The 15126-nt window shown below is 45.0% G+C and overlaps 1 protein-coding gene across 4 annotated transcripts in view; it reads left to right on the plus strand.

Moving 5' to 3' along the window:
* The window catches only part of POLA1 (DNA polymerase alpha 1, catalytic subunit), an 874681-nt gene that overhangs the window by 194689 nt on the left and 664866 nt on the right, over positions 1-15126 (plus strand). For all 4 annotated transcript variants that reach the window (XM_033948024.1, XM_033948022.1, XM_033948023.1 and 1 more), the window contains exons 21-22: positions 8735-8864; positions 13703-13822. In XM_033948024.1, the coding sequence (XP_033803915.1) occupies positions 8735-8864; positions 13703-13822 (250 nt within the window). The remainder of the gene's footprint in view (positions 1-8734; positions 8865-13702; positions 13823-15126) is intronic.

The following is a 15126-nucleotide window of genomic DNA, read 5'->3' on the forward strand; positions in this document are numbered from 1 at the left end:
AATACTAATCCCCCAATTTGGTAGCTGAACATTGGGTTCTTTCTCCCTATATGCATGACCTTGCATTTCCCTACATTGAAGTTCATCTGCCATTTATTCACCCACTCCTCCAGTTTGTTTAGGTCCCTTTGTAGGTCCTCACACTCTTCCGTAGTTCTAACCCTTCTACAGAGTTTAGTGTCATCCGCAAATTTTATAACTTCACATTTTGTCCCCGTTTCCAGGTCATTAATAAATACATTGAACAGCAGCGGTCCGAGTACAGACCCCTGTGGAACTCCGCTCGTGACCTTCCTCCAGCCCGAGTAGTGACCCTTCACTCCAACCCTCTGTCTTCTGCCTGCCAACCAGTGTTTGACCCATCTGTGTACTTCCCCTTCCACCCCGTGGTTCCACAACTTCCTAAGTAGCCGCTCATGGGGTACCTTGTAAAAGGCCTTTTGGAAGTCGAGGTAAATGATGTCTACGGGTTCCCCTTTGTCCAACTGGCTGTTTACCCCCTCAAAGAAGTGCAGTAAGTTTGTTTGGCACGATCTTCCCTTGCAGAAGCCATGTTGGCTCGCTTTCATCAGCCCATTTTTTTCGATGTGCTCACAGATGCTGTCCTTTATCAGTGCTTCTACCATCTTGCCTGGAACCGATGTCAAACTTACCGGCCTATAGTTTCCCGGGTCTCCTCTTGACCCCTTTTTAAAGATAGGTGTAACATTTGCTATCTTCCAGTCCTCCGGGATCTCTCCAGTTTTCAAGGATAGGTTGCAAACTCGCTATCTCATTTCTTAGTTCTTTTAGTACGCTAGGGTGGATTCCGTCCGGGCCTGGTGATTTGTCGCTTTTCAATCTATCTATCTGTTGGAGGACATCCTCATGGCTCACCTCTGTTGTTAAACAAAAACAAACCGACTCTATAATGGTAACTCAACCCACGAGGAGGACCCGTTGTGCTAAAATACAGCTCAGAGGTATAAAACTCTAAAGAGGAGGAGGTAACCCCCTCTTAGGAAAAAGAGTTTATTTTCCAATCATTGCTTCATAACAAACGAGTCCAACTCAGAGGTTTGAATGATTGTAAAGTATATATGTCTCACTAATAATGCAATATGCATTCAAAAACGTTTTTCAAAAAATCAGAATTTCTGCATTCAGGTAAGCACTAAAAACTTTGCATTCATATAGTAAATTCTCAAAAAAAGATACTTGTCAGGGTCCCGACGTGGCCCCGTTTCGGTGTCTACTTCAGGAGACCCCGTCTGGCTGATTAGCTTGCTTACAAATTGACAACCATGTAACATTTAAATGGAAGATCGTTCAGCAGATGAAAAAATTCTAGAATTCTAGAATTTTTTCATCTGCTGAACGATCTTCCATTTAAATGTTACATGGTTGTCAATTTGTAAGCAAGCTAATCAGCCAGACGGGGTCTCCTGAAGTAAACACCGAAACGGGGCCACGTCGGGACCCTGACAAGTATCTTTTTTTGAGAATTTACTATATGAATGCAAAGTTTTTAGTGCTTACCTGAATGCAGAAATTCTGATTTTTTGAAAAACGTTTTTGAATGCATATTGCATTATTAGTGAGACATATATACTTTACAATCATTCAAACCTCTGAGTTGGACTCGTTTGTTATGAAGCAATGATTGGAAAATAAACTCTTTTTCCTAAGAGGGGGTTACCTCCTCCTCTTTAGAGTTTTATACCTCTGAGCTGTATTTTAGCACAACGGGTCCTCCTCGTGGGTTGAGTTACCATTATAGAGTCGGTTTGTTTTTGTTTATACAGTATCTTTTCTGACTCTCTTTTGTTACATTGTCCCTGTTGATAGTGGAAACATAGTCACCTCTGTTGTTGACAGTTTTTCTTCTTGATCACCATGGAAGATCACGTCGGGTTCTGGTACACTGGATGTGTCCTCGCTTGTGAAGACTGACGAGAAGAATTTGTTTAACCTGTCGGCTACCTCTTTTTCCTCCTTTATCACTCCCTTTCTGTCTCCATCATTCAACGGTCCTACTTCCTCCCTCGCCGGTTGCTTCCCTTTAACATATCTGAAGAATGATTTGAAGTTTTTTGCCTCCCTGGCCAGCCTCTCTTCGTATTCTCTTTGCGCTCTCCTAACCACTTGATGACATTCTCTTTGGAGTTTCCTGTGTTCCTTCCAGTTTTCCCCAGTTTGGTCCTTTTTCCATTTCCAGAATGATTTTTTCTTATCTCCTATCGCTTTCTTCACCTCATTGTTTATCCATGCGGGATCTTTTGTTCGTTTTTTTTTGCACCCTTTTCTAAATCTGGGGATGTACATATGTTGTGCTTCTTGCATTGTGCCCTTGAATAGAGCCCAGGCTTGCTCTACAGTTTCTGTTTTCCTTGAGCTGTTTCTGAGTTTTTTCCTTACCATTGCTCTCATAGCATCATAGTTCCCTTTCTTGAAGTTGAACGTTGTCACTGTGGTTCTCTTCCCTTTTGCTGTACCTACTCCTAATTTGTACTGGATCATGTTGTGATCGCTGTTTCCTAGTGGTCCTACTACTTCCACTTCTTTTGCAGGTCCCCCTATTCCGTTAAGGATTAGGTCAAGAGTGGCAGTTCCTCTTGTTGGTTCCTTGACAAGCTGATCCATAAAGCAGTGCCTCACAGCCTCTAAGAATTCTGTTTCCCTCGCACAGTTCGAGTTTCCAATATTCCAGTTTAACCCGGGGTAGTTAAAATCTCCCATTACTGTCATGTTCCTGTTGTTGCCTTCCCGCCTCAATTCTGCTGCCATATCTTTGTCGTTTGCTTCCGTTTGTCCAGGTGGACGATAGTATAGACCCAATCTTATGTCAAGGCCATTTATTCCCGGTAATTTAACCCATAATGACTCCAATCCTTCCGCCTTTGGTTCTATATCCACTCCGGACGAGGGAATGGTGTCTTTTATGTATAGTGCTATTCCTCCACCCTTCTTGTGGGTCCTGTCTCTTCTATAGAGTTTGTACCCTGGCAGTACTACGTCCCATTGGTTATCCTCGTTCCACCATGTTTCCGTGATTCTAATGATGTCTCGGTCTTCTTTTGTGGCTGTGTCTTCTAATTCTCCCATTTTGGACTTTAGGCTCCTTGTATTTGCGTACAAGCAATTTAAGTCCTGGTCTTTTCTTTTCTCTGCTGGTTTTACATGTGTTTTGCTCCTCTTGCCATCCCCTATTTGGGCTGCCAGTCCATGATTTCTGTTCCTTTTTTCCTCATTTTTTGGTGCTCTTTTTCGTCTGCAACCTGATTTCCCGATCTCTCCTGTTCCTCTAATTTTATCTGTTTGCCCCTCTTGTTGGTCAACAGTTTCTGTTGTTCGTCTCTTGCTTGTTCCCAGAATTTTTCCCGCTCAGTATCTTCTTTGGATACTCTTGTCTGAACCGTCGACGTCAGGTCGACTGTCGGCTTTCCCCTTCTTCTCAGTTTAAAGCCTGTTCAATTCCTCTCTTGACGTTGTTTGCTAGCAGCCTCGTTCCTGCCTTGCTCAGGTGTAGTTCGTCCCTCCTGAAGAGCTTGTTCTTCCCCCAAAAGTTGTCCAGTTCCTCACAAAAAGGAATCCTTCTGCTTCGCACCATCTCCTCAACCATGCGTTTATTGCTTGTAGCTCGGTCTGCCTCTTCACGTCTGCCCTCGGTACTGGCAGAATCTCAGAATGCTATCTTCTGTGTCCTCAGCTTCAGTTTCCTTCCTAGGATCTTGAACTGTTCAGTTAGCGTAGTCCTGCTGTAATTTCTCCTGTTGACATCATTTGTTTCCACGTGGATTATCACTGCTGTCTCTTCTGTTTCTGCGCCATCCAGGATCCTCTCGATTCTGTCGGTGATGTCCTTCGTTCTTGCTCCTGGGAGACAGGTCACTAGCCGATCTTCTCTCCCTCCTGCTATGTGACTGTCCACTTCTCTCAGGATTGAGTCTCCCACGTTGACTGCAGATTTCTCCTTCTTCAGCTTCCTCACTGGTCTCAAGTCTGTATCCTCGATGTGGTTCAGTACTTCTCTTCCGGGGTACCCACCAGTCTTCGCCCTCTCTGCTTGCTCGAATCTTCCATGTGGTCCTTCATCCTTGGCGTCTGTTGGTTCCTGTCTTCCATCTGTTGGCCCCTGTCCTCCATCTCGTGTAGACGTAGCTTCCTCGCTCCAGCGCTGCTGATGATCCTGCTCTTCTACCTGCCTGTAGGCCTCCTCGATGAACCTTTCGAGCTCCCTTACTTGCTCCTCGATGTGGCTTTCTCTTGCGGGGTCATCAGTTGTCTTGAATGGTGCTTCCAAGATGTGGAGCCCCTCCAACTCTTGAACCCTGCACTGCAGTCGACCAACTTCCTTCTTCAGGCTTTCCAGTTCCTGACACCGACTGCATATGTATGCCTGCCTTCCCGAGGGAAGGTAGTCATACATATGACACTCCGTGCAGTACACTGGAAAGCTCCTCCGGGTTCCTGCTGCTTCCATTTCTCTTTCTTCGCAGTCCACTAGATGCTCTCTCCCTTGTCTTATGTCTTTATGTGGGCGGGCGCTGTGCTCTCTCCTGTGCTTGGCTCTTTCTTGTCTACTTCTTCTGCCGCTTTTTGTCTTGGTGGGTCTGTTATCCTCTCTTGGGCCTCTTTCTTGTCCCCGGAGCCTGCTGCTTCTTTATCCTTTCCTGTCTTGTGTGTCTTATTGTGTGTTTTCTTCTTATGTGTGTGCTCTCCTTACATGCATGCTCGCTTCTTCCTTACCTGGTGTTCTGGAGTCCTTGGCTGTCTTTGCTCGACCCTTCTCAAGACCCTTCACAAAGGCGCTCTCGCTAAGGCGAGCACCTTTGCCGCTCGCCTTCACTGCGCGCCGAACAGCCGCGGGCCGTTAGCCCCCCCCCCTCTTAAGGGGGAGTCCGGGCGCTGACGTGGGTGGTGACGTGGCTGGTGATGTGGGTGGGTGGAGCTAACTCTCGCCGCTACCCGTTCCTCGCCGCTGCCCTCTTCCTCTCCTGGCTACCTCTCCTCTTCCTGGTCCAAGTCCGCTGCCGCTGCCCTCTCCTGCTGCGCGGCTGCTTCTTTGGTTCTTCTTCGCGCCGCGGCCCCCCTTCTCTTAAGGGAGAGTCCGGGCGCTGACTCGGGTGGTGACGCGGGTGGGCGGAGCTAACTCTTGCCACTGCCCATTCCTCGCCGCTGCCCTCTTCCTCTCCCGGCTACCTCTCCTCTTCCTGGTCCAAGTCCGCTGCCACTGCCCTCTTCTGCCACGCGGCTGCTTCTTTGGTTCTTCTTCGCGCCGCGGCCCCCTTGGACCGGATGGAATTCACCTGAGAGTATTGAAGGAGCTTAAGGTTGAAATTGGGGAACTATTACAAATCCTAGCTAACATGTCAATTAGAACCGGGCAAATACCAGATGACTGGAAGATAGCGAATGTCATCCCAATATTCAAAAAAGGATCGAGAGGAGAACCGTGCAACTATAGACCTGCGAGTCTTACGTCGGTTCCTGGGAAGATGGTTGAAGCGCTAATTAAGGATAGCATAGTGCAACACCTGGAAAAGCACGACCTAATGAGAGCTAGTCAACACAGCTTCAGGAAGGGGAAGTCATGTTTGACGAATTTACTTCAATTTTTTGAGATAGTGAACAAACAAATCGATAGCGGAGACCCGGTGGATATAATTTACTTAGACTTCCAGAAAGCGTTCGCAAGGTTCCGCACGCAAGGCTCATGAAGAAACTACTAAGTCATGAAATTGATGGAGACGTGCTCAGATGGATTGGCAAACGGCTTGCAAACAGAATGCAGAGGGTAGGCATAAATGGGAAATTCTCGGACTGGGAGATGGTGACTAGTGGCGTGCCCCAGGACTCGGTTCTTGGGCCCATCTTGTTCAATATCTTTATAAATGACCTGGAAGAGGAAACAACAAGTAATATAATGAAGTTTGCAGATGACACAAAACTATGTCGGGCAGTTGGCTCACTAAAGGACTGTGAGGATCTTCAGAAGGATCTGAACCGGCTGGAGAAATGGGCGGACAAATGGCAGATGAAGTTTAACATAGAAAAGTGCAAAGTGATGCACCTGGGCAGGAAAAACAAGGAACATGAATATAAACTGTTAGGCGTAACATTAGGCAAAAGCGAACAAGAAAGGGACTTGGGGGCTCTGATAGACAGGAACCTGAAGCCGTTGGCAGCAAAGAAAGCAAACAGGATGCTGGGCATGATAAAGAAGGGGATCACGAGTAGATCAGCGGACATTATAATGCCGCTTTACAGAGCAATGGTCAGACCACACTTGGAATAAATACTGTGTCCAACACTGGTCTCCATACCTAAAGAAAGAGGGTGCAGAGGCGAGCCACGAAACTAGTCAAAGGTATGGAAAATTTGAGCTACAAGGAACGCCTCGGAAAACTAGGACTGTTCACCCTCGAAAAGAGGAGGCTGCGAGGGGATATGTTAGAGACTTTTAAAATATTAAAAGGATTCAACAAAATAGACCAAGAAACATCGTTATTTACTTTCTCAAATGTGACACGGACCAAGAGGTCATGGACTGAAACTGAGGGGCAGCAGGCTCAGAACAAATGTCAGGAAGTTCTGTTTCGCACAGCAAGTGGTGGACGCTTGGAATGCTCTCCCGGAGGAGGTTGTGACGGAGACTTCCATTCTGGGATTCAAGCGCAAATTGGATGCACACCTTCTTGCAAATCACATTGAGGGATACTGGTAATCAAGGTCTCCATCAGGGAGCACCTAGCTTGGCCTCCGCGTGTGCGGGTCGCCGGACTAGATGGACCTAGGGTCTGATCTGGTGAAGGCGTTTCTTATGTTCTTATGTTCAGTTTCTTCAGCATCTCTCCAGACTGGCACAGTTCACTGATGGGTAATAGCTCATCAAGACCAGCAGGTAGAGAATGAGACAAACTTTTGACTGTAGTACAAGTGGCTTTGTAGTCCCTAATACATTCAGTCTGTTCTCAGTCTCCAGCAGGTAGTGGTAAGCTGTTGCAGTCTTCCCTGGTTTAGTGTAGGGCTGTTGGAAGTTGTGTAGTGGTCGCCTTGTCCTCGTCTGATGCCGGACTGATCTTGGAAAGGACCCTTTCGGGGGGGTATGTCCGACCTCGAGGGTGTCACACTCGATGGGTTGAGTCCCTCCCCCCATTTCCTCCACCTCCCCAAAATTTTTCTAGAGTTGCCTCAGCTGTAAGCCTTACTATCAATACCGGCACGGCATATGGCTTAGTTTGTTTAAAAAAAAAAAAAAAAAAATCCTGAGGCAGTGCCGGTCTGAAGGAAAGCCTTCAATTCTCTGTTATTGATTTTTATTGCTAACCGGCACTTTTTCTTTTTGCTGACTTGCATTTTGTGTAGTGAGCACTTTTAATGGAAAAAGTGCTCCAGACGCGTGGTTTGTTAAACAAATGGTGAATTTAGTGCAACCTGGTCTTCACTCTTATGCAGCCATTATCTCTCTCTTTCCACACCCTGCCCTACATGTACCCATGTCTTAAACTTCACTTCAGGCGTTTCAAGAAGTGATCTCTGATCCTCAAACTTATGCTTCAATAAATTTGTTAGTCTATAAGGTGCCACTTGCCTCCGTCAAGACAGTATGCCACTTGCCTCCGTCAAGAAGGAGTGGGTCATTGGTGTGGGCAGACTTGATGGGCTAAGGCCCTTTTCTGCCGTCAATTTTCTATGTTTCTATGTTTCTATATTCCTGTGTCCTTGTACCTGTCTATGCCAGTGTACCTTGACTACCGATCCCTGCCACTAGTGGTGCACCTAAAATATGATTTGAGATTTTGTTTTGAAATTTGGGGGCTGATGTTCTTAAATGGTTGAAGACTTACAAAAATGAGTTGCCGTAGCTTGGAGTGAGGACTTGCAAAAGAAAAACATTGAAAATTTTTTAGATTGTGCTCAATAAATAGTTTTAGGTTAGGAAAGGTTAAAAGACATGCAAGGCTTAACTAAATTTGGCAAGAAGTCGGTGGCGTACATTTTAAAAAATTCCTCTTTTATGAAGTGTGCCAGTGTCCCTGTAAGGATAATTCTTGCAGTCCCGTATTCACTGTGTGAACGCCTCTCTAAGCCCACACTGCTCCATGTGTATCACTGTGTGGTGTTATTAGAAGCATTGTATCATTGCAGCTTCCTGCAATTTATACTTTTGTTTTCTGTATTAGAAAGAAGGGGGAATGACTCTTATGTGTGGGTTTTGCCTGAGCAGATTCATTTGTCTCAATATAATCTTGAACAGATGTTCTGTTAGCATCCTTGCATACTCATACAAAATTCTGTACATCTATTGTGCTCCAGCAAAGTTGCACAACGAGACTGTGGTAATTTAAGAACTTTTCTGTAATTTTTCTAAACATTTTTCTGTATTGTTTTCGTTGTTGTATATTTTTCATAACATGGAAATGCTGGAAATTTGCATAATTGCTCAGGAGTTCTATTTTTGCAGCCGAGGTTTGCTGTAAACCACACGCATTACCTGTTGTATTTAAGATGCAAAGTCCTTAAGAGATACATTTTCATACCACTTTTAGATCCACTATTCTTCCTAATTTGATGGTGAGCTGCTTCAGTTGAATATGAGGACTTGCCCTCTGTCTAGGAGTGCTAGCAAGGTACTATGTTGCAGTGGATGATATGTTTTAGTTTAGCTTCTTTTTAGCTAGCATGTATGTAATGAATTCTAGGTATTTGTTTGTAAGCATACTTCCCTGTCTTCCCTTTCTCCTATCTGCAGTGATTCTGCACACCTGCTGTACATGCTAGAGAGCACTTGGATGGATGCCAGATTTATCTTGCAGATTATGTGTGAGCTCAATGTCCTTCCTTTGGCACTGCAGATCACCAGCATCGCTGGCAACATTATGGTAATGTCTTTTTCTTTAAGCGTCTCTCCAGATCTGCACAGCTCACTGATGGGTAATAGCTCACCATGACCAGCAGGTCATGAGACTCAAACTTTTGGTTGTACACTTCCCCCTCCATATTCACGGTTTCCATATCTACAGTTCAATTATTTGTGATTTTCTGCCAAAAAAATCACTTTCATTTTTTGGGTTATTTTAAGCCCTTTGAGCCCCCTCTTAAGCCTTACCTGGTAGTCTAGCGGATATTCGGGCAGGAACGATCTTCCCACACTTCTGTCCCATGCAGATCGCTCACAGGAAATAGCTCGAGAGACAATGGGAGCTCAAGGAAGCCATTTCCTGTGAGCGATTTGCACGGGGCAGGAGCGTGGGAAGATTGCTCCTGTCCGAAAACCCGCTAGACCACTAGGTAAGGCTTAAGGGAGGCTTACAGGGCTTAAAATTACTGAGGGTAGCAGGGTTTAGGGGCAGAACCAGCCCGAGAATTATTTGCGGGCTGGCTCTGCCCCTAACCACCATGGATATGGAGGGAGAAGTGTAGTCCAAGTGGGCTGTGCAGTCCAAAGTACAATCAGTCTGCTCTCAGTCTCCAGAAGGTGGCGGTGGTAAGCCTGTGCAGTCTTCCCTGAGTTAGTGTAGGTTTTGTGTTTGATGTCCTCTGGTCCCTGTCTGTAGTGCCGAATTGAGCTTGGGGGGGACCCTTTTGGTGGTCTGTCTGACCTTGGGGGGGGTGCCACACTCGACGGGTTGAGTCCTTCTCCTCACCTCCCCAAAATTTTTTCTGTAAAGGTGCCTCAGCTGTAAGCCTTGCCACTGATACTGACAAGGCATATGGCTTAGAGAGCCAGTGGGTTCTGTTCAAGTAGTGTTATATTGACAAAAAATCCTGAGGCAGTGCTGGTCTGAAGGGAAACCTTCAATTGACTAATTGCATTTAATTGCTAACCGGCACTTTTTCTTTTCAGCTAGTAGCGGGTTGTACAATGAGCACTTTTTTTTTTTATAATTCTTTATTGATTTTTAAACAAGAACAGTGTTATATAAATAAAAGAACAGTATATTATTGCATTCGGTCATAACACTAATATCTATATAGATAACAGAACTATCATTCAATAATTACATTATTTTGCATATAGTAATAACATAAGAACCAAGCAAATAATATAAAATGAAACCAAGTTACCTAAAATATCATTATCAATATTTCCTCCCAACCCCCCACCCTCCCTGGATGTGTAAAGATAAATAAACCAAGAAAAAAGTAAGACAAAATAAAAGTATTATATTTGTACAAATGTAGTCAATGGGCACCAAATTTTGTTGAATATTCCACTAAATCCCCTACACTCTGCATTAATTTGTTCATATTTGTATATAGTACACACATTCACCCACCAGAAAGTATAATTTATTCTATCATGATTCTTCCAATTACTTGTAATCAATTGAATGGCTATATCTGTAAGAATTAAAAATAGACGACTTTTATACTTATCTAAAGTGGGTTTAACATGTAAAATTGTTCCACAAATTATAGCCTCATATGTTAATGGAATATTTGAATCTAAAACTAGATTAATTTGTCCCCATATGGATTTCCAAAATATTAATATAAATGGACAAAAATACAACAGATGATCCAGAGTCCCTATGTCAATATGACAATGCCAGCATCTATTAGACTTAGAACTATCTATTTTATGTAATCTAACTGGGGTCCAGAAAATTATATGTAACAAAAATAACCATGTTTGTCTCATAGATGCTGACGCTGTACATCTTAATCTCCAATTCCAAATTTGTGGCCAACGAGACACAAAAATATACTGTTTGATCTCGAAGCTCCAAATGTCTCTAAGACTATTTTTTGGCTTTTTATTTATTAATCCAGAAATCAATATGTACCACTGAGCAGCCTGATGTCCTATTAAATCAGTTTGGTAGCAAAGGATTTGCAGGCTAAAATAAGTTTTAAAATTTTTCCATTCAGGGAACCCATTCTGAATAGCCTGCTTCAACTGCACTTGTAAAGGGAAAAATGCTCATTGTGCTTCAGACGTGAAGTTGATGCGGCCAGCCTGTGCTCGCAGTGCACCGGCCACTGCGAAGGGAAATCCTCGTTGGCTTTGGGTGCCGGCAAGCATGAGTGCTTTGTGCATCGGCAGCAGGCAGTGGGGAAGCCCGGGCTTCCCCTACTGCCCACACAGGGATTTCCCCAGCTGCTGATGGTCAGGGAAATAAGTTTTCCCTTACTGCCATTAGTACTGGGGATTCCCTTATCGTTGTTACCGGCTTGCCTGTTTTAGCGGCTGGAGCGCTTCAGGCTTCTTTGTCGTTGCAGGCCTTGAGGGAGTTTTTTTTGGTGGGTTTTGCGCCGGTTTTGGTGGGAAGCTCCTCCATTTTGTCTATAGCCTCATGTGACCTTCTCTCTGTAATGGAGAGACGGGCAGGTTTCTTCTGGGTCTTCTGCTTTAACAGTGAGTTCTGTTGTGCTGCCAGGGTTTTTCCCCCCAGATTTTGTGTTAGCCTTGTGCAAGGCTTATATTCAGGCGGCTGGGGGGTCCGGTTTCCTCCCCAGGGGTCTTGGGTTTTTTGGGGGAAGGGTCACCCTTTGCGTCCACCACTGTTCGGCCCCCTTCAGCGCTGGATCCAACCCAGTCTCCCCCCAGTTTCGTCCAAGCGGCCAAGGGTCTCGTGGGACGATGATTTTTTATTTGGGGAGGCAGTTTCACCTGATGAGGACTTGGACTCCTTAGTGGACCTCCAAGATCCTCTTGGGGGGACAGATGCCGCTGGCGGATGTTTCAAGGAGCTGCCAACGGGTGAGAATGCATTGGTGGTGCTCAAGGAGCTTATTTTTCAGGTTGTGTCGGTGTTGCGTTATGAGGAAGACGCAAAGGAGCCCCCGCAAGTAATGGACCCCTGCTATGGGGGATCCGCTTGGCATCCCGCTCTTTTCTCATGCATCAGGATATTCGAGATAGTGCTTATGCATTGGAAGGTACCAGAAACACCTTTTCATTTTGCGTGGTCCAAGGCTTGTCTGTATCCCATCCCTGAGGGGGATAGGTATACCTTGAAGTCGCCTGTGGTGGATGTGGTCTCAGACATTACGCAGTGGCATACGGTGCTGGTTGACGGCGGCTCGGCTTTCCAGGACTCTGAGGATCGTCGGATAGAGTCTCTTCTCAAGCAGAATTTCGATGTGGCTTCCTTGGCTGTCCAGGCGGCAATGTGTGGCGGTCTGGTGGCTCAGACTTGTTTTCGGTGGTCTGAGCATATTGGAGCAGGAGTCTGACTGGTCCTTGGTGGATCAGGAGGTGGCTAAGATTAAGATGGGTGCTTCTTATCTCTTGGATGCCATGTATGGTCTGCTGCGGGCTTCGACCAAGTCCATTGCTCTAAGTGTGGCCCGCTCCCCATACCCTGTGGCTCTGGGGTTGGTTGGCGGATGCAACATCTAAGGCAAAGCTTACTAAATTTCCTTTTCGGGGGTTGTTCTTTGGTGAGGATCTGGACAAGTTGGTTGACTGACTCTAAGGTGCCCTGTCTTGCTGAGGACTGGGCTCGCCCTTCTTTGTGGGGGTCATTGCTTGGTGGTGTTTGTGTGATTTTCGCCGTTACCATCCTGTTAGAGGGGCAGCTCCTTTTCCTTCCGGGCCCTCCATGAGCCGTTTCTTTCAGCACATTCAGTCCTTTTGGGTGGCCTGGGGGGGGCACTGATTCCTCCATCAGCCCCTCCGCTACCGGACCAGCCTCATGACTCATTGTGGGCCCTTCCCCTGGTGCCGGTGGGCCCCCGGTTGTGGGAGTTTACCAGGGGTGGACCAAGATCATGATGGATCAGTGAATCCTGGAGGTGATTCGGGACGGCTATACTCTGGAATTTTCTCACTCCTTGCCAGATCATTTCCTCTCTTCTCCTTGTCAGGCGGCTTGGAAGAAGCGGGCTTTTTGTCAGACCCTGTAGTGGCTGATTGATCTCAAGGTGATAGTCCCAGTGCTTCTTTGGAAGATTTGTACCTGCCGTTCCAAAAGATATCTGAACAGAACACTTGCCTTCCAAGCAGGTCAACTGAACGATTGGTTGGGTAACATTATCACGCACTCCTCTTCCTATCTAAGTTTCAGAAAACTTGTAAAAACAAACTTGTTTAACCAATTTGTAACCAAGTCCTCTTAAGCCCTTCCTCTCTCTAACCGAATTGTTCCCAAGATCTCTCATGCCTCACCTCTGTATCATGCTCTCCTGTATGTTGATGATCTTAAATTGTACCTATATTTGCTGATTGTCCAGCTTTTCTTTATTGTAAACCGCCTCGAACTACCACAGCTTTGGCGGTATATAAGAATAAAATTATTATTATTATTACATTTACTTTGTGGTGCCCAAGAAAGAGGGATCTTTTAACAATGCGCTCCGGGTTCTGTCCTTTCGTATGGAGACTCTGAGATCTGTCATTCTGATGTCTCTCGATCTTACGGAGGCCTACCTGCATGTTCCAATCTGGGCCTCTCATCAGCGGTGGGTCACTTCTTATGCTTTAATGGGAAATCTGAACCAGTAAGAATAAATGATTCTTAGAAAGTGTATTGAAAGCATGTTGCACCTTGTGCTTTAATGAGCAGTCAGAACAAGTAACAGTAACTGTACTAGTTCTCTTGTAAGATCTCCCTCCCCTCCAAATTAGTGTATATAAACCTGCAGAACCAGAGAAATGGACTTAAGTATAGAGTAATCTGTTTTTATTTACTATGTAGCATGCTGAAGTACTTCAAGCTATAACAGTTTCTACTGGTATTTTTGCACTTTTCAAACTTTGTTTTCTTACCAGTCAAGAACGCTGATGGGTGGTCGCTCTGAAAGAAATGAATACCTGCTGCTTCATGCCTTCCATGAGCATGACTATATTGTACCAGACAAGCCTGTGTTCAAGAAGCTTCAACCTAGTCAGGTAGCTTTGCCAGTTTTTCTCTTCCAATCTCTCCTCTCCTCTTAATTTTCAATCTAAGCTTTTCAGGACTTTGATTATTGTGTATAGATTGAGGGGTCTGTTTATGGATAATGTGTGTGTGTGTGTGTAAATCTGGGAGGTGCTATTGAAAGACCAGCAAGGAATGGTCCTTTTAACACTGCTGATGATAGAAGCCATCTAAAGCAATATATTTTTAATATGTTGCATATCCAGTTGTACATAGGTTCTAAGTGAAAAGAAAAAAGAAACCTTACTTAAAATCCTCCCATAGCCAAATATGTTAAGTTAGAGGAAGTGATGTCATTGGGTTGAATGGCAGCATAAAAGCAAATGTTACACACAGGTGTTCGAGGATGGCAGGATACAACAGCCACACATATGGGTGATGTCACAGCTGATGGCACTGAGAGGCCCTTGTCAAATAGCTCAGATTGACCTTTATAAAGGTTTCTGAGCTTGTGTGGGATTCCCGCGTGAATACATCCATTTGAACATTCCATCCCTGTTAGTTAACATGTAGAAAGCTAATGCCATAGAAAAGTGAACTTCAACCAAGGGATGGGTAGGGCAGGATTGTGTGGCTGTTGTATTCTGCTGTCCTCGGAGAACACCTCTTACAGGTGTGCATCATTCGCTTTCTCCATGGACAAGCAGGATAGGTAACAGCCACACATGGACTCCAAAGCTGAGGGTTGCTGAATTCTGACTAGGAGCAACCTGACACACAAAGAGGAGGAGGCAGGTTGAAATTCTTTGACTCCGTGTGTAGTAACACTTGATAAAGAATCAGCATGGAACAGTTCAACAAGATAAGAAATGTTTGAGGGGAGCTCCAGGTGGCTGCCCTACAAATATCAATTAAAGGTAGAGAATGTAAATATGTAAAGAAAAACTGCAGAAATCTTGATTTTGTAAGGCCATGATGCAAAGTTCAGGAGATAAAAGAACCAAAAGCATAGCAAAACAATATCTAGTGTGCTAAGAAGTTGGAAGGAGTTCAATTAGACACTGGCCTGCCTCAGTTTGATATAGTTCATTGACAGGAACAACTAAGATTTAGCAGTATATAAACTTTGCATTAAATTAAGACGATTTGGTAGAGCTGTTTGGCTGAGGTAAAGTTGGAGCCAATACATATAGAAACATAGAAACATAGAAAATGATGGCAGAAAAGGGCCATAGCCCATCGAGTCTGCCCACTCCATTAACCCTCCCCTAACTACCCTCCTAGGGGTTGTGCTTTGATGACATCACCGCTACACTACCCTCGTAGAGATCCGACG

The sequence above is a fragment of the Geotrypetes seraphini genome, chromosome 6 (assembly GCF_902459505.1).
Source record: "Geotrypetes seraphini chromosome 6, aGeoSer1.1, whole genome shotgun sequence".
NCBI lineage: Eukaryota > Metazoa > Chordata > Amphibia > Gymnophiona > Dermophiidae > Geotrypetes > Geotrypetes seraphini.